A 20389-nucleotide genomic window follows, 5' to 3' on the forward strand; every position below is an offset into this window, starting at 1 on the left:
ATAAAACAAATGAGGCAACCATAATTCTCTGATGAGTGATGGATTGTTTGTGACGGCATGAATCTCAATAAACTAATCTCGAAAGTGAACAAAAACTCTCCACTGCCAAACATTCCTTGGCAGTCCTCGTTTATTTACATGGTGTTTTTGACAGTAGCACTGAATCAAACAAACTGTTGAACTCCCCTCTGTATTCCGTGCCATGTGCTTTGTTAAATGAACTACTCAACTCACCATTTAGTAACTGATGCACAGCTCATATTAGGCAATTAATGGAAAGAGGACACAAACTGAATCCAGAACAGGAAGTTCTAATGAACAATGGTCTAAAAGAAGAGGATGTTAAATGGCAGGTACCCAATATGAGACAAAAGAAATGCCATTGCTTTAGGAAGTAAGAAGCAAAGCGTTGACCTGTGAGCTGCATCTATAAATGACCTGGAAATATGTACAAACTCAAAGCCAAACAACTTAGGAATAGCTTTTTCCATTTTTTAATCACTCGCTTGAATGCAAAAGTCATTTTTCCACAGTTTATGTTACAGCCTTATTCCAAAATGGAATAAATTAATGTTTCCCTCAAAATTCCACACGCAACACCCCATAATGACAACACAAAAAAGCTTTTTTGAAATTTTTGCAAATTTGTTAAAAATAATTATTAAAAAAAGACGAAAGTATTCACGCCCTTTCCTCAATAAGTTGATGCACCTTTGGCAGCAATTACAGCCTCAAGTCTTTTTGAACATGATGCCACAAGCTTGGTGCACCTATCTTTGGGCAGTTTTGTCCATGCCTCTTTGTAGCACCTCTTAAGCTCCATCAGGCTGGATGGGGAGCATCGGTGCACAGCGATTTTCAGCTCTCTCCAGAGATTTTCAATCAGATTCATGTCTGGGCTCTGGCTGGGCCACTCAAGGACATTCACAGAGTTGTCCTGAAGCCACTCCTTTGATATCTTGGCTGTGTGTTTAGGGTCATTGTTCTGCTGAAAGATGAACGGTCACCCCAGTCTGAGGTCAAGAGCACTCTGGAGCAGGTTTTCATCCAGGATGTTTCTGTACATTGCAGCATTAATATTTCCCTCAATCCTGACTAGTCTCTCAGTTCCTCCAAACATGACACCTATCATTCATGCCAAAGTGTTCAATCTTTGTCTAATCATATCAGGAATTTGTTTCTCATGGTCTTCAGGTGCCTTTTGGCAAACTCCAGGTGGGCTGCCATCTGCCTTTAACTAAGGAGTGGCTTCAGTCTGGCCACTCTACCATACAGACCTGATTGGTGGATTGCTGCAGAGATGGTTGTCCTTTTGTAAGGTTCTCCTCTCTCTAGAGAAGAATGCTGGAGCTCTCACAGAGTGATTATTGGGTTCTTGGTCACCTCCTTGACTAAGGCCCTTCTCCCCGGAGTGCTCAGTTTAGACAGGCAGCCAGCTCTAGAAGGAGTCCAGGTGGATCTGAACTTCTTCCATTTATAGATGATGGAGGCCACCGTGCTCATTGAGCCTTCAAAGCAGCAGAAATGTTTCTGTACCCTTCCCCAGATTTGTGCCTTGAGACAGTCCTGTCTCAGAAGTCTACAGGCAATTCCTTTGACTTCATGCTTGGTTTGTGCTCTGACATGCACTGTCAACTGTGAGACCTTATATGTAGACAGGTGTGTGTCTTTCCAAATCATGCTCCCGTAGACGTGTCCATAAAAATCATAGAGGAATATGCTTTGCAAACTTAATACCCATTACTATATTGGATCAGTTTGAAATTGAGGATGGCCCAATGGTTGTTCCAGCAATATCAAAGATTTCATGTCTGCTACCTACAATGCGTGTGGAATGTCTCAAACCTAAACCTACTTCTAGGCATCTTATATATGCCACTCTGGAACCACCCCTAAACCCAAACAGCTCAACTGACAACCCCACTGAGGTCCTTAGACTGGGTCTCATTAACATAAGATCAATGTCCTCAAAATCATTGAAGATTAATGATTTAATTATTGATCATCACTTAGATATGATTGAGTTATGTGAAACCTGGCTTAAACCTACAGCTGTCCTCCCCTTAAATGAGGCCTGCCCACCAGTATATACATTTAGTCACATCCCTCGTGATGCGAAGCAAGGCGGGGGTGTAGCTCTTATTTATAAATCTAGGTTTAGCTTATTAGCGGTTGGATATTTGTTGGATATCTGCTCAGGATATTACGCATTGCCAAGGTCAGAAGAATAAAAATCAGCCGTATCACTTTGTCACTGTATATAGGCCTCCTGGCCCATATTCTGAATTCTTAGATGAATTTGGTGCATTCATTTCTAACTTGTCAACGAGAGCAGATAACATTCTGATCATTGGTGACTTTAACGTTCATATAAATAAGCCTTCTGATCCCCTCTGCAAATCATTTATGGAAATTGTGGATGCATTAGGATTTCGGCAATGCATTCAGGATTCAATGCACATTAGTGGAAATACCCTGGATCTGGTTCTCACACGTGGTATTGCTGTCATGATATTGACATCATGCCTCTTACATCAGTGGTCTCTGATCACTCACTTATTAAGTTTACAGTTTCACTGCCGGTTAAGTGGAGCAACAACCTTATTATCATTACGGTGATGCATCAACTCCTCAACTAAGACTGAACTAGAAGCTAGATTGCCTGATGTCTTAGCCTCACTTTTGACAAATACCAAGTCAGTAGACAGACTTGTGGATTTAAACTCAGTGCTCAAACTACACTCGATATGATTGCACCACCTGTGTTGAAACCGCGCTTCCCCAAATCGCAGTCACCTTGGTTCAATGATTACCTGCGTGACCTCAAGCATAAAGCAAGAGGTCTAGAACGGAAATGGCGTCGTTCAAAATTAGAAGTATTCCACCTTGCATGGCGTGATGCTATCTTAGACTATAAGCATGCACTATTGGCTAGAAAGCGGACCTATTACTATGATTTGATCAACAAAAACAAGTATAACTCAAAGTTCTTGTTCAACACGGTGGCAACACTTATTCATGGACAACCACCTGTAGTTTGCTTTCCTTTTACAGCACAAGATTTCCTGGATTACTTTGAGAAGAAAATAGATAACATTAGGTTGAACATATCCCAGCATGCCGTAACCCAGCCACTACACCCTGCCATTACTGAGGTATTACCTACACTCAACAAAAATATAAACGCAACACTTTTGGATTTGCTCCCATTTTGTATGAGATGAACTCAAAGATCTAAAACTTTTTCCACATACACAATATCACCATTTCCCTCAAATACTGTTCACAAACCAGTCTAAATGTTATGTGTCGGACGCAGCTCGGAGAACCGACCAGCGTTTGAAGGACCCAGTATGAAATAAGCAGAGCACGGTACAAAGGCTAACTGAATTTAATACATAACAGTGATACAAAAATAACAGAAAGTGCGGTCTGGCGTGGTGAGCTCCCAGCAGCGCTAACGGTCCGGAGCCATTATGTGAGTCCACACTCTACACACAGAGAGAACACTTAAAGGTGTACAAACAGCAAACACTTCCTGGCTTGATTACTAATCAACTTCCCAACCTGCAGGCATGGAACATCCAGTTCACAAAACTCCACTGCAGTGGAAGCCGATACATGACTAACATACAGCTCAATATAAAAAGGTGTGAGGGACACCACATTTACTGACTGTATAAATGTTAGTCACAAAATCTAACGTACCTCAGGAAGTGTGCTGACGAGCGTGAGACCTCACCCCCTCCTTTTTCACAGACCGTGCATCAAACCCTGGACGTTCTCTGCATCCACTGATGATGAGATGGCTCCCGAGACGACGATCTCACCCATCTGGTCACAAGGTCGAGTCTCTGGCAAATACACACTGTATACTCCAGTCTTAAATGCCACCATGTTCCAATCCATATAGATGCACCTCAGCTGTGAGTCCTGACGAGCCGCAGGTGATCAGGGTGAGGTCCTGATAACCTCAGCAACACAGCCACTCAGTCCCAAATGCAAGCCACCTGGAAGGAAAAACAAAAGACAGAAACAAAAAGGCAGCCAGGCCCCCCAGCCATACAACACTAAATCTGTGATAGTGAGCACTTCTTTGCTGAGATAATCCATCCCACCTCACAGGTGTGCCATACCAGGATGCTGATTAGACACCATGATTAGTGCACAGGTGTGCCTTAGACTGCCCACAATAAAAGGCCACTCTGAAAGGTGCAGTTTTGTTTTATTGGGGGGATACCAGTCAGTATCTGGTGTGACCACATTTGCCTCATGCAGTGTGCAACACATATCCTTCACATAGAGTTGATCAGGTTGGTCAATTGTGGCCTGTGGAATGTTGGTCCACTCCTCTTCAATGGCTGTGCAAAGTTGCTGGATATTGGCAGGAAACTGGTACCACGCTGTCGTATACATGCTCAATGGGTGACATGTCCGGTGAGTATGCCGGCCATGCAAGAACTGGGACATTTTCAGCTTCCAAGAATTGTGTATAGATCCTTGCAACATGGGGCCGTGCATTATCCTGCTGCAACATGAGGTGATGTTCTTGGATGTATGGCACAACAATGGGCCTCAGGATCTCGTCACGGTATCTCTGTGCATTCAAAATGCCATCAATAAAATGCACCTGTGTTCTTCGTCCATAACAGATGCCTGCCCATACCATAACCCCACCGCCACCATGGGCCACTTGATCCACAACATTGACATCAGAAAAACCGCTCACCCACACGACGCCACACACGCTGTCTGCATCTGCCCTGGGACAGTGTGAACCGGAATTCATCCGTGAAGAGAACACCTCTCCAACGTGCCAAACACCAGCGAATGTGAGCATTTGCCCACTCAAGTCGGTTACGATGACGAAACTGGAGTCAGGTCGAGACCCGATGAGGACGACGAGCATGCAGATGAGCTTCCCTGAGACGGTTTCTGACAGTTTGTGCAGAAATTCTTTGGTTATGCAAACCGATTGTTTCAGCAGCTGTCCGAGTGGCTGGTCTCAGACGATCTTGGAGGTGAGCATGCTGGATGTGGAGGTCCTGGGCTGGTGTGGTTACACGTGGTCTGCGGTTGTGAGGCTGGTTGGATGTACTGCCCAAATTCTCTGAAACGCCTTTGGAGACGGCTTTATGGTAGAGAAATGAACATTCAATACACGAGCAACAGCTCTGGTTGACATTCCTGCTGTCAGCATGCCAATTGCGCGCTCCCTCAAATCTTGCGACATCTGTGGCATTGTGCTGTGTGATAAAACTGCACCTTTCAGAGTGGCCTTTTATTGTGGACAGTCTAAGGCACACCTGTTGCACTAATCATGGTGTCTAATCAGCATCTTGATATGGCACACCTGTGAGGTGGGATGGATTATCTCAGCAAAGGAGAAGTGCTCACTATCACAGATTTAGACTGGTTTGTGAACAATATTTGAGGAAATGGTGATATTGTGTATGTGGAAAAGTTTTAGATCTTTGAGTTCATCTCATACAAATGGGAGCAAAACCAAAGTGTTGCGTTAATATTTTGTGAGTGTAGATTTACAGAATTTGATGGTATCTCTCTAGACATGCTGACGAAACTCAACGTCAATAAAAAGCACAAACCTGTTTATTTGATCCTATACCAAACTCAACTGTTTAAGGACCTGTGGCCCACTCTTGGGCCAATTGTGCTGGAAATTATTAATCTTTTCTTAACTTCTGGATCTGTTCCTAAACGTTTCAAATATGCAGTGATTAAACCATTACTTAAGAAACCTAATCTTGACCCTAGTGTATTGAAAAACTATCGGCCGATATCAAATCTATCATTTTGCTCTAAAATTCTGGAAAAAGTGGTGTCACGGCAGCTTGTAGACTATCTTACTGAGAATAACCTCTTTGAGCTGCTGCAGTCTGCTTTTAGAAAATATCATTCCACAAGAAATCGCTCTCACTAAAGTGGTGAATGATCTACTGCTTACAATGGATTCGGACACCACTACGGTTCTGTTGCTGTTAGATCTCAGTGCTGCATTTGATACAGTGGATCATCATATTCTACTTGATAGGCTGGAAAATCATTTTGGGATTACTGGGAGTGCCCTTGCTAGGCTGACGTCATACTTGACCAGTCGTTCTCACTGTGTTTTGTACAGTAACACTACCTCTAACCTTAGTGACATGAAATTTGAGGTTCCTCAGGGGTCTGTCTAGGCCCCCTGCTTTTCTCCCTTTATATAGCACCCCTTGGGCCAATATTGTGTTGTGAAAGTGTAGTGACACGGACCCACAAACAGGGTCGTAAATGAACGGGACAATGAAGAGTCAAATATGAACACTTTACTGTTGTGAAAAGCACAACCAAACACAGCAGATTACCGAATATGTACAATAGTCAATAGCAAAGGTGACGTGTGGGCAGGCTCGAGGATAGAGGACGTATGTCCTGAGAAGAACCGGAACCACACGATTTCCCTCCGCCACCGAACCTGGAGAATACTGGAGCCGCCAAATCCCGAACACCCCAGGTGGCCACTGTCTCCGCGTGTCGGATCTGGTACTGCTGGCGAGGAGCAGAGACAATCAGATGTGGGTGTGTGAACACCCAGTAACAACAACGGTGGGAATTCCACCTCCACCTCTAACACACACTCGTGCAGTGTCTGAGTAACCACTTATCTGGATATGCAGGCTGAGAAGGTTACCTCCTAAGGTAGACAATATCTCGGCAACGAGGTGGAGATGACGTCCAGTCTTTATGGAGTGGGATGATGAAGTGTAGATGGGTGACAGCTGTCAAGAGATAATGAGTGACAGCTGTCACCCCCGGCTGTGTCCATGGCGGCAGCGCCCTCTCGTGCCTGAAGCCCGCACTTCAGGCAGGGTGCCCTCTGGTGGTGGGCCAGCAGTACCTCCTCTTCTGGCGGCCCACACAACAGGACCCTCCCCTCAATGGGCGCCTCCTGGCGCCCGACCAGGCTTGTCCGGGTGACGGCGGTAGAAATCAGCCAGGAGGGCCGGGTCCAGGATGAAGCTCCCCTTCACCCAGGAGGGTTCTTCGGGTCCATACCCCTCCCAGTCCACAAATCTGTAACCCCCAGCCCATCCGACGGACGTCCAGGAGCCAGTGCACTGTCCAAGCCGGCTCCCCGTCGATGATCCGGGCAGGAGGCGGCGCCGGTCCGGGAGCACAGAGGGGTGAGGTGTGGTGGGGTTTGATTCTGACACGTGAAAAACCGGGTGGATCCGCATGAAGCTCCGACTCCCAGCTTCTGGGAGGACTGAGGATTTTGAGGATTTCATACGGTCCAATGTACCTGTCCTTGAGCTTTGGAGAGTCCACCTGGAGGGGGATGTCCTTTGTGGATAGCCACACCTTCTGCCCGGCTGGTAAGCAGGGGCCGGGGACCGCCGGCGGTCTGCATGGGTCTTCGCCCTCGTCCGGGCCTTTAACAAGGCAGAACGGGCGGAGCGCCACACCCGATGGCACTTCCGCAGGTGGGCCTGGACCGAGGGCACACCAACCTCTCCCTCCACCACGGGAAACAACGGGGGCTGATACCCCAAACACACCTCAAATGGTGAGAGGCCGGTGGCAGAGGACACCTGGCTGTTATGTGCGTACTCGATCCAGGCCAGATGTTCACTCCAGGCCGTCGGGTGGGCGGACGTCACACAGCGCAGGGCTTGCTCCAATTTCTGATTGGCCCGTTCTGCCTGTCCATTGGTCTGCGGGTGATACCCGGACGAGAGGCTCACAGTGGCCCCCAGTTCCCGGCAGAAGCTCCTCCACACGTGTGAGGAAAACTGGGGACCACGATCAGAGACGATGTCGGTAGGTATCCCATGCAGACGGACGACGTGGTGGACCAGGAGGTTTGCAGTCTCCTGGGCCGTGGGGAGCTTCGGGAGGGCCACGAAGTGGGCCGCCTTGGAGAATCGGTCCACTATCGTGAAGATGGTTGTCATGCCCTGGGACGGCGGGAGGCCCGTGACAAAATCCAGACTGATGTGGGACCAGGGGCGATGAGGCACAGGAAGTGGCTGAAGAAGTCCTGTGCCTTCTGGTGGTCTGCCTTGCCCCTGGCACAGGTGGTGCAGGCCTGGATATATTCCCGGATGTCGGCCTCCAGGGACGCCCACCAGAAGCGCTGCCGGACCGCTGCCACGGTCCTTTGCAACCCAGGATGACAGGAGAGCTTAGAACCGTGACAGAAATCCAAGACAGCAGCTCTTGCCTCTGGTGGGACGTAGAGTCTGTTCTTCGGCCCTGTTCCGGGGTCCGGGCTCCGTGCCAGGGCCTCCCGGACAGTCTTCTCCACGTCCCAGGTGAGGGTGGCCACGATAGTGGACTCCGGAATGATGGGCTCCGGTGGATCCGACAGCTCAGTCTTGACTTCATCTTCATGCACCCGGGACAAGGCATCCGATCTCTGGTTCTTGGTCCTGGGGCGGTAGGTGATCCGGATGTCAAAACGCCCGAAGAACAGTGACCAGCGGGCTTGCCTGGGGTTCAGCCGCCTGGCGGTCCTGATATACTCCAGGTTCCGATGGTCAGTGAAAACCGCGAACGGCACAGACGCTCCCTCCAACAGGTGTCTCCACTCCTCAAGAGCCTCTTTCACCGCAAGGAGTTCTCGATTGCCGACGTCATAGTTCCGTTCAGCTGGGGTCAACCTGCGGGAAAAATAGGCACACGGGTGAAGGACCTTATCGGTCTCTCCGCTCTGGGATAGCACGGCTCCTATCCCTGAGTCAGAGGCGTCCACTTCAACCACAAACTGGCAGCTAAGGTCGGGCTGCACCAGCACTGGTGCAGTCGAGAACCGTCGTTTCAACTCCTTGAATGCGGCTTCGCACCAATCCGACCAGGTGAAGGGGACTTTAGGAGAGGTCAGGGCTGTCAGGGGGCTAACTACCTGGCTATAGCCCTTTATGAACCTCCTGTAGAAATTTGCAAAGCCGAGGAACTGTTGCAGCTTCCTCCGGCTTGTAGGTTGGGGCCAATCTCTCACCGCTGCAACCTTAGCCGGATCAGGGGCGACGGAGTTAGAGGAGATGATAAACCCCAGGAAGGACAAAGAAGTGCGGTGAAACTCACACTTCTCGCCCATCACAAACAGCCGGTTCTCCAACAACCGCTGCAGGACCTGACGTACATGCTGGACATGAGTCTCAGGGTCCGAGGAAAAAATGAGAATATCGTCCAGATATATGAAGACGAATCGGTGCAGGAAGTCCCGCAAGACATCGTTTACCAAAGCTTGGAACGTTGCGGGGGCGTTAGTGAGGCCGAACGGCATGACCAAGTACTCAAAGTGACCTAACGGGGTGTTAAATGCCGTCTTCCATTCATCTCCCTTCCGGACCCGAACCAGGTGATACGCATTCCGAAGATCCAATTTTGTAAAGATTTTGGCTCCATGCAGGGGGGTGAACACGGAATCCAACAAGGGCAACTGGTATCGATTGCGAACCATAATCTCATTCAGCCCCCTGTAATCGATGCATGGACGGAGTCCGCCATCTTTCTTGCCCACAAAAAAGAAACCTGCACCCATCAGGGAGGTGGAATTTCGGATCAACCCGGCAGCTAATGAGTCCCGGATGTAGGTCTCCATTGATTCGCGTTCAGGTCGTGAGAGGTTGTACAGCCTGCTGGACGGGAACTCCACGCCTGGTATCAAATCAATGGCACAATCGTACGGACGGTGCGGAGGAAGGGTGAGTGCCAGATCCTTGCTGAAGACGTCAGCAAGATCGTGGTACTCAACCGGCACCGCTGTCAGATTGGGAGGGACTTTGACCTCCTCCTTAGCCTGTAAACCGGGAGGAACCGAGGATCCTAAACACACCCGATGGCAGGTTTTGCTCCACTGAACCACCACCCCAGACGGCCAATCAATCCGGGGATTGTGTTTCAACATCCAAAGGAAGCCCAAAATCACGCGGGAGGTAGAAGGAGTCACAAAAAAATCGATCTCCTCCCGATGATTCCCAGACACTACCAGAGTTACTGGTTGTGTCTTGTGCATGATTAAAGGGAGAAGGGTGCCATCTAGTGCCCGCACCTGCAATGGTGAAGGAAGCGCCACCAGAGGGAGCCCTGCTTCCCTAGCCCATCTGCTATCCAGCAGATTCCCTTCTGACCCCGTGTCCACCAGTGCTGGGGCTTGAAGGGTTAAATCCCCACTCAGGATTGTAACTGGGAGTCGTGTGGCAATACGTGTGTGTCCCACGTGCATGTTATGACCCCCCTTTAGCCCAGTCTCTAAAGGCGAGTGTTGTCGTTTTGGCCGTTTGGGGCAGTTTCTCTGTATATGCTCCTTTGAGCTGCAGAAAAAACACTCCCCGTGGACCAGCCTCCTCATTCTGTCATTTGATCTTATATTGGCCCTGCGCGTTTCCCTAGCAACACCAGCAGGGGGTGCTGTTGCCCCACGGAGCGCTGCTTCTGTGGAGCGTGGGGAGGGCGGAACCTTTTCAGACCTGGAAGGGAGAGGGACGGCGCGTGCCCGGCCACGTCCTTCGTCTCGCTCCCGACGGCGTTCCTCTAACCGATTGTCTAACCGTATAACGAGATCAATAAGTCCATCCAAATCCCGCGGTTCGTCCTTGGCCACCAGGTGCTCCTTCAGGACCGACGACAGTCCGTTTATGAAGGCGACGCGGAGCGCAGCGTTATTCCAGCCGGACCTCGCAGCCACAATGCGGAAGTCGACTGCATAAGCGGCTGCGCGCCGGCGTCCCTGTCTCATTGACAGCAGCACAGTTGAAGCGGTCTCTCCCCTGTTAGGGTGGTCAAACACGGTTTTGAACTCCCTCACAAACCCAGTGTACATATGAAGGAGCCGTGAATTTTGCTCCCAAAGCGCCGTAGCCCAAGCGCGTGCCTCTCCTCGAAGCAGATTAATTACATCAGCTACTTTACTAGCATCAGACGCGTACATGATGGGACGTTGTGCAAAGACGAGCGAACACTGCATGAGAAAGTCCGCGCACGTCTCCACACAACCTCCGTACGGCTCTGGGGGGCTTATGTATGCTTCAGGGGATGGTGGGAGGGTTTGTTGAACGACCACTGGAACATTCATATCCTGCACAGGGTCGGCAGGAGGAGGAGCTGCAGCAGCGCCCTGAGCGCTCGCTGCCACCTGTGCGGAGAGAGCCTCCACCCTGCGGTTCAGGAGGATGTTTTGCTCGGTCATCTGATCCAACCGAGCCGTAAAGGCGGTGAGGATGTGCTGCAACTCATCAATCACGCCTCCTGCAGACGCCTGTGCACCCTGCTCTCCCATTGGCCGTTCAATGGCTGGGTGACGCCCCTCGGAGTCCATGACGCTGGCCGAGATATCCTGTTGTGAAAGTGTAGTGACACGGACCCACAACAGGGGGCGTAAATGAACGGACAATGAAAGAGTCAAATATGAACACTTTACTGTTGTGAAAAGCACAACCAAACACAGCAGATTACAGAATATGTACAATAGTCAATTAGCAAAGGTGACGTGTGGGCAGGCTCGAGGATAGAGGACGTCTGTCCTGAGAAGAACCGGAACCACACGATTTCCTAAGCCACCGAACCTGGAGAATACTGGAGCCGCCAAATCCCGAACACCCCAGGTGGCCACTGTCTCTGCGTGTCAGATCTGGTACTGCTGGCGAGGAGCAGAGACAATCAGATGTGGGTGTGTGAACACCCAGTAACAACAACGGTGGGAATTCCACCTCCACCTCTAACACACACTCGTGCAGTGTCTGAGTAACCACTTATCTGGATATGCAGACTGAGAAGGTTACCTCCTAAGGTAGATGATATCTCGGCAACGAGGTGGAGATGACGTCCGGTCTTTATGGAGTGGGCTGATGAAGTGTAGATGGGTGACAGCTGTCAAGAGATAATGAGTGACAGCTGTCACCCCTGGCTGTGTCCGTGGCGGCAGCGCCCTCCCGTGCCTGAAGCCCGCACTTCAGGCAGGGCACCCTCTGGTGGTGGGCCAGCAGTACCTCCTCTTCTGGCGGCCCACACAACATATTGCGGCATTTTGGGATTACCTTTCACTGCTATGCAGATGATACTCAGTTATATATGCCGATAATTGCTGGTAATCTTGTTCACATAAAATCCTTAGAAGATTGCCTTGCATCAGTGAGAAGTTGGATGTCTAGAAACTTCCTACTTTTAAACTCTGAAAAGACTGAAATGATGGTTCTTGGTCCAGCGAGACATCGGCATCAATTTGACCAGTTAACACTCAGTCTAGGCTCGTGTGTCATACATCACACTGACAAAGTGAGGAACCTTGGGGTAATTTTTGATCTTTCGTTGTCCTTTGGTCTCCATATTAGAAATATTACTAGGACTGCTTTCTTCCACCTGCAAAATATAGTGAAGATTTGTCCCATCCTGTCTATGGCTGATGCTGAGACCCTGATCCATGCGTTCATCTATTCTATATTGGACTACTGCAATGTTCTATTTTCTGGTTTACTGCAGTCTAGCATTAAGGATCTCCAATTGGTTCAGAATGCTGCAGCCAGACTTTTGACACGAAGCAGAAAGTTCGACCACATTACACCCATTTGGCATCTCTTCACTGGCTTCCTGTCCCAGTGAGATCAGATTTTAAGGTTCTGCTACTAACCTATAAAATTATTCATGGACTGGCACCTCCCTACCTAGCTGACCAAATTAAACCTTACGTACCAGCCCGGGCTTTACGTTCTCAGGGTGCAGGACTACTTTGTGTCCCTAAGGTGAATAAGAAGTCTGCCGGTCACAGAGCTTTCTCTTATCGTGCCCCTGTTCTGTGTAATGATCTCCCTGCGTCAATAAAACAATCAGATTCTGTAGAGACTTTCAAGCCCAGACTTAAGACGCACTTATTTTCCCTTTCATATGGCTAGCATACTGGTGCCGTTTTGTTTTACACTTTTTACTCTTTTAATTCATGTTATTAGTAAATGGAGCGGGCCGCGGCCTCAACTTCACCTAAATTCTGGGTCTTTTAGTGAAGCTTAGGGCTAGTGGCCGGCGATCACCTTAGTATTGCTTCTGTTTTTCTTGTTGATTAATGCTGGCAAATTATACAGTATTTTTTGTCTTTCTGATGCCTGATTCTGTTTTTTCTCTGTTTAAGGTGCAGCTCCATCCAGAGATGGGAGCTCAGTAGACATCATTCTGTAAGTCCATGAGAGGTTTTTCACACTTTCTTCTTTTTTTAAATTATTCATTTATTGACTATTATATTATTATTTTCTGCCTAAAGTCGGGTGACTTTTCATAGCGTCTTTCAACATAATCACACTGTAAAGGGCCTTTCACACTGAATACTTCAGGCCAACCCGTCAACGTGTCCCAATCCGTCCGATGTGTTTTTAACTCATCCGACGCATGATGTCAGATGTGTCGCTTCGGAAGCAGCAAGGGGGCGGAGATTGCAGCTATGTCACACTCTGGCTGTTTCCACAACCTGAAAAAAGTTCAGCGATCGCCATCTTGAATTTGCATCGCCTGAACCACAAAAAAAGCTTTAAAAAACAGCAGTAGAACGATTCTCCTATCACGCTGCTGGGAGAAGCTTTTTTCAGCTACTTTTTGGAGTGACTCCATCCGAGGGAGGACTGACGACTTGGTGGGATATCGATTGAACTGCGACAGCGGGCCGACCCGCACGGAGAAGCCGGCCTTCAGGCATCATCACTGGGCAAACCCACTCAGTCCGAAATCTCCCACTTTTTGGATATATGCAAAGTCCCAGTTTGCCCAACGGAGTTTAGTTCTGCAGCTTTATCGAGGTGAGAATAATGTAAAAATAAAATGTGACATTTACTGAACTGCTGTGAAGGTTTAATGATCAGCTAACGTTAGCGTAGCCTTTTAGCACAGTTGATCTGAGTGAGCATTTTAATTTGTAAATGGTTCAGTCTTTTTTATTTTTACCAAATAAAGCTACAGCTTTTTTCACACACCACAAAAGCTCAACTGTAAATAACTTATTTTTTTGGGCGTTTTTTTCCATTGTTTTTTTCCCCCATTTTTTTCCCCTTTTTTATATATAAACTGTTTAGTGTTTCTTTATATTTAAAGAAATATTTTTATTTGTCACAATCAGGAACATTTGCTGTGTAGACAACCAAACTTCCATTAATGAGCTGAACACCACAAAGTCCAGTCGAAAGAAAACATCTCTGCTCTTCAAAAAGGAGAAAAGTGTCTTCAGCAACACCACCAGAGTTCGGAGCTGCAGAAGAGACCTTCATCTGGTCTCAAGAATCCAGCAGAACATCATCTGCTTCTAAATAAAAGGCTCTTTCAACAGCAACTATTTTATTATTTTTTAAAAAGCTGTTTCATTTTATATTTTAACAATAAATGAACGGATCATTAAAAATGTCCACGAATCAAAGTCAAAAGACATTTGCACAGGTAGAAGCTCTCCACTTACTGTGCTCAAATTCATATTTTAGAAATGACTCTGTCCTGATAACAACATTAAGGGCAATTACATATTTTGGCAAAATTACAAGTTTAAATGACTATACAAAAAAATTCATCATGAGGTTTATGTCACAGAAATCCTATTTTACAATCACACTGCAGTCATTGTTAAATTATTTCCTGTTGCATTTATAATAAACATTTGTATTTATTTACAGTGTCTGTTTTTCTGGTTGAAATGAGATATAAATAATCTACCAGACTTAAAAAAAATGTACAAATTTCCATGTTATTTTGTGTAAAAATAAATGTCTGAGGTTCCTTATGTTAAACAAGAAATTATCTAATCTGAAATAACAGGTGGTTTTAATTTACAGATGAAAGGTTTCTTAAGAACCATTTATTGATTTAGCTATTTTAATTACAAGTGTTCTCAACATTTTGTAACAGTAATCAGAAATTCTGAGGTAACAAACAACAAAAACATTTTGAAGGATTTTCCTTTAGAAAACTGCTCCATAAATGAGCAGTCCTGTGACACGTATGTTTTGCACAGATCAGTGGTTTCTGCACCGATCTGTTTTGTAGAGATCAGTGGTTTCTGCCACTAGTCTTCCGTGTTTTGGCCCGACGCGTCGTTCCTATTGGACAATGCAAAGGTACGTCAAAGCTCAGAGCATCGAAAGTTGGATGGATTGAACTTTGACTGCGTCAGCCTGCTGACAAGCGGCAATGCGCGCTCCCGTCAGAAGTGTCGGTTTAGCTCGGCTTTTGATGCAACCCTTCTGACGCATCTAAAAAGCAACGCATCTCATTGAAAATAATGCTTTTTAGACTGATTTTTGATGCATTTGACGCATCTGACGTATTCAGTGTGAAAGGCCCATAATAGTCCACAGCCATCCGGAGCACTGTGCGTGGAAACGGGGTCATTTCAGCCGCACCAGTGGCACTGAACATCCGTAAGAATGCCGCGTGGTATTCACATGTAAATCCTTGGGCCTGCAAAGATCGCACTACTGCCGCTCGACTTTTGAATATGTGCTGCGTGGCTCTCACATGGTATGTGTGCAGACTGCTTGAGATCTGTGGCCGTATTTCTACCACCACTCTGGACAGCATTCAGCAGACAGTCTGCTGTCGTGTGCACACGTGTCGGGAGGACCGCTTCAGTCAGATTTCACATGAGAACGCTATTGCCTTTTCGCCTGTTTTTGTGCATTTTGTGTCTCTCCTTCCTCTGCACCAGTTGTGTATCAGTGAGATACTAGATACAAGATACCAGTGAGTTTGTTCACATGACTTGGATGCGACCAGTGGCCCAAGGCAACAAATGGATAGCTTTGAAACTAAGACTTTGTTCAGACTGTTAATTCAAATCAGATTTTTTACAAATCTGATTCAAATCTGTTACATTATACACCACTCTCCACTTTATTAGATACACCTGTTCAGTTGCTTGTCAACACAAACAGCAAATTAACCAATCACATGGCAGCAACTCAACACATTTTGGCATCTAGATGTGCTGAAGTTGACTTGTTTAAATTCAAAGTTAGCATCAGGATGGGGAAGAAAGGGGATTTAAGTGACTTTGAACGTGGCATTTAATTTAACCTTTATTTAACCTGCTTAGTCCCATTGAGATGGAGCTCTCTTTGCAAGGGAGACCTGGGAAATTATACAGTTTCCAACTCACCTAACCTGCATGTCTTTAAATGTGGGAGGAAACTGGAGCACCCGGAGGGAACCCACGCAAACATGGGGAGAACATGCAAACTCTACACAGAAAGGCCACAGGTGGGAATCGAACCCATGACCTTCTTCCTGTGAGGCAACAGTGCTAACCACTAAGCCAGTCATGGTTGCTGGTGCCAGATGGGCTGGTCTGAGTATTTCAGAAACTGCTGCTCGACTGAGATTTTCATGTAGAACCATCTCTATGGTTTACAGAGAGAGGCCTGGAAAAGAGAAGATATCCAGTGAGCGGCAGTTGTGCAGATGATAATGTCTTGTTGATGTCAGAGATCAAAGGAGAATGGACAGACTGGTTGAATGGGCAACTGAATGATACCATCATGTCAACATGGACCAACATCTCTGAGGAATGTTTACACCACCTTGCTGAATCTATGCCACGAAGAATTAAGGCAGCTCTGAAGGCAAAAAAGGGTCCAACCCGGTACCCGCAAGGTTTGTGTAATACTTTGGCCAGTGAGTGTATGTAGCAAGTGACAAGATCTATGTCATTTGTGTGTCTTACAGCTCTGATCCACATCGGTTGCTATTGGAATGACACAATGTCCAGCAGGGCATGTGGGCAGAGTGTGGAACAGCATTATTTGGTGGTGGTGGTCTTTATCTGTCACCATTAATCTCTTGCTCCATTTTCCCATACCACAGCAGAACCACATCAATCATACATCTAAAGCATGACCTGGAGTGTCTGACTATGTGCATTTACAAGTTAGTTTGGGTTTTTGTGTGTGCGTGTGACTATGTGCATTTCCCCCCCCCCCCCCACCTCTCTCTCTCTCTCTCTCTGTATGTCACACACCACACTCTCTGTCCCTCCCTCTTCTTGTTCAGCTGTACAATGGTTACAGCTGTGGGCTGTGACCTGACAACACATCAAACACATTTCACATCAAGCATTTTGTTAACGTTTTTTTTTTTCTTTCTTTCTTTCTTTCTTTTGTGAAAGCAGCAGTTATTGGAGCTGTGTGAAAACTGATCAAAGCGAGCAGAGAGTAAGGTGACAATTCTTAATGCAGGTCTCACCACGTAAAGCTCCCCCATCAGCTCACATTGGGAAACGTCACAAGCATGGAATCAAATTCAAATCAGATATGCAAATAAATTGGATTTTTACTGGCAGTCTAAACAAGTTCTAAGTCTGTTTAGGGGAAAAGTGGGTACCACTGAAATGACTTTATGGAAAATGAGCAGCCACTTAGGGAGGTTTTAGATGAGAATTATCACTTGCATCATGAGGGGAACATCAGCTGTGGCATTTTGGCCAAGAGACACATTACTTGTTGAGGTCTTTCAGTGCTAAAGAAACTAGTAGCTGGAAAAAGCCAAGGGAGTACCCACATATCACCTGGCTGTGGATGTCTGGGGCTCTGGGATGGGGGGTGGTCTGCCTCGCCGGTTCTGATGTGGTCTCGGGGCCCTGCTCTGGGGCTCATGGGGCCTGGAGTCCTGTGGCTCGTTGGAGGGATGGGTGGTGGTGGTGGGACGCGAGTGTTGGCACTGGGGGGCGGATGGCTGCTGTGGGTTTGGGGCCGCAGTTTCCGTGGGGTGGGGTGTTGCCCTGTTTTTGCTTTGGCGGTCTCCCGTTCTTGGGCTTGGTGTCTGGGGTGGGGTCCGGGATGGGGTGGATTGGGGCCTGGGGAGGAGTTTAGGGGGGTCCTGCAGGCTGCTCTGGGGGGGGTTCTCGGGTGTCTAGGGGGTCTCGTGTGCTTACTGGCCCAGGGGGGTGGGCCTTGCCTCTTCCCCGGGGGCCGGACCCACCCTTGTATGCCGGTGGTCCCTGCCCGTGCTCTGGGTTCAGTTGCAGTGGCTCCTTTGCTCCCCGCCACCGCTCGCTTCTCCCTCTTGGGGCCATGGCCGGGGTGGTGTGGTTTTGCCCCCCCCCCCCTTGGTGGGCCCATGCTGGCGCCCTGTGTGCTTCCCTTGGGTATGGAGTTGCTTCCTGTGCCTCCGTTGGGAGGGGGGGTGCCGGGGTGTGTTCCGGTGTTGTCAGGCCGCTCCCCTGTTGGTCCGTCATGCTGCCTCAGTGGCTCTGCTGGCTGCCCTTCCTGGCCCCTGTGCCCTTCCGCTGTCCTTTTTCGCCTAGTTCTTCCTGGGGCCCTGCGTCCTGGACGCATTTCCGTCGTCGCTTACGGTCAGCCGTGTGGCTTCCGACACGCCGGAGTGGTCCATGCCATATGGTAGGGTTCTGTACTTTTATCTTGGCGCAACACACCAGCTACAGTAGTGACTGAATATATAGCTGTGATCTGGGTCTGTGTGTGTGGATGGTTACGTGTTGGTGGCCGACACCACAATTCTGTTTTGGGTGCTCTCAAGGGGATCAAGACTCTGGTGTCCTAGATTAGGGTATGAATGCTCACTAACTAGACAACAGACTGTTGCTGTCACTGGTTGTTCATGTGCGGTGGTTTGTCCTGGCATGTTTTATGTTGGGGACCCATCTCCTCGATGTCCCACTTCATAGGTATCATCTTCACCACTTGTCTCTCGTTCTTGTCTGTCTTCGTGTTGTTTTGGTGGTCGGTCCCTCCTGATAGAAGTTGTCAGTCGCGTTTGAGTAGGATGTTGTAGCCTGATCGGAAAGGGCGGCTGGGGGTCACACACGCACACCACATTCACTCATGCACTACATACCTTCTGTCTGCAAGAATAAATGCCTACATGTGTATTAATGTTCATAAATGGTTCTGCCAGTGTGGCATTTACCATCACTATATATGCAGACAGGGGAAAAAAAGTACCGTAAAGTCCTTCCAAGGTGATGAATGACAGGACGTAATCAACATGATACACTCCGTCATTTGTCACAGTCTCACTTTACAAGTTATTCCTTTGATCTGAATAGAAATGTGCCATGTTTCGCATTCAGAGTAGAAACATTCAGCTGTTAAAAGAATGACTTGAGCTGACAGAGAGAATTATAACACGCTGGCAACTCAATTATCCACTGACACCTCTGTCTTCCTGATGTGGACTGTTATACTGTAGTGCCTCACCCGAGCAAGATGGGGAAAGTAATTTACTCTCAAGAAGGTGGACATGAGCGCTGACTCAGAGCCTTTATGCAGTGAAGCATTAACAAACTCATCAATCAGCACATCATCAATGAAAGGGTACAGGAAGTATGAACACTTCAAATAATCACTATTAACAAATGATGATGTGACTGCTGAGTTGTGATTAAAACAGCCAAAAAGCAGGGTGTATTCAGTGTGTATGTGCTAACAAGTGTCTGATCTGTATTTAAAGGGATTGTTCTATCAATTCAGTGTAAATCCACTCTATCATTTTGTTAATGGCTGTCATTGGAGTTGACAAACTTGACAAGATGGTACAGCTGATTTCACTCTATAACAGAGTATATTTAACCCTCTGTGGCCGATGCTGTCATATACGACGGCGGGGGACCAGCTTTACTAAATTATCAAAAGCTTTTTAATGATATGAGATAAAAACATACTTTTTTTGCTGAACAGTTAACTTCGCAGACTTTCGATCCACCGTCGGCCATCTTTGTACTCCTCATAGAAGCTATGTGATGACGTGCACAATGTGAGTGTCCAATCGGAATTGGTTCACCGTCACATGGTTTTCCAATATCCAATCGTAGGGCAGATTTACCTCACGTGAATAAACCAAAAAATTGTTTTCAGGAGTGATATGTTACTAGTTGGCCCATTTGAATAGCCCCCTAACTCCTCCAATGCGCCCTGCGCCATTACGCACAGTGAAAGTGAAAGCAGACGGAAAGCCTCGTATGGCAATCTCAAGTGCTCAAACAAAGGGTGTGTAACTATCAGGATTGCTCCACTAGTGTGCATTTGAATGTTACTGGATAACTCTGTGGCTCTTTTCCCTCTGGCGGTAAAGCACTGTTTACCATATCAATGGGGTGAGGGAGAGGGGCCGCTCCTCAGACTGGAGCAATAACACATAGACCATTTGTATATATTGTTCAAAATGTGCATTTGTGTTTATTGTTTGAACTTTTTGTTGTACAGTCTTTCACACAAGACCTCAAATTACCTTTATAAGTGTCAAAACAGTTGTTTATTATAGTTTTACTGTGTGTTTTGAATAAATGTGCATGGAAAATTATTTTTCACTTTACTTTTCCTTTATTTTTGATTGTAAACCTTTATTACACTTATAAAACACAACAAAAGCATATATATTATGAAAGAACAGGTTGTCCTGAAAAAAGAGA

At 47.3% G+C, this 20389-nt stretch overlaps 1 protein-coding gene across 1 annotated transcript in view; it reads right to left on the bottom strand.

Annotated features, from left to right (window-relative positions):
- LOC117530551 (basic proline-rich protein-like) overlaps window positions 1-18080 on the bottom strand; it is a 44564-nt gene extending 26484 nt beyond the window's left edge. Inside the window, exon 1 of the mRNA XM_034193445.1 lies at window positions 17528-18080. Within this exon, the coding sequence (XP_034049336.1) occupies window positions 17528-18080 (553 nt within the window). The remainder of the gene's footprint in view (window positions 1-17527) is intronic.
- Between the last annotated feature and the right edge of the window lie 2309 nt (window positions 18081-20389).

This window comes from Thalassophryne amazonica, chromosome 18 (assembly GCF_902500255.1).
Source record: "Thalassophryne amazonica chromosome 18, fThaAma1.1, whole genome shotgun sequence".
In the NCBI taxonomy this organism is placed as follows: domain Eukaryota; kingdom Metazoa; phylum Chordata; class Actinopteri; order Batrachoidiformes; family Batrachoididae; genus Thalassophryne; species Thalassophryne amazonica.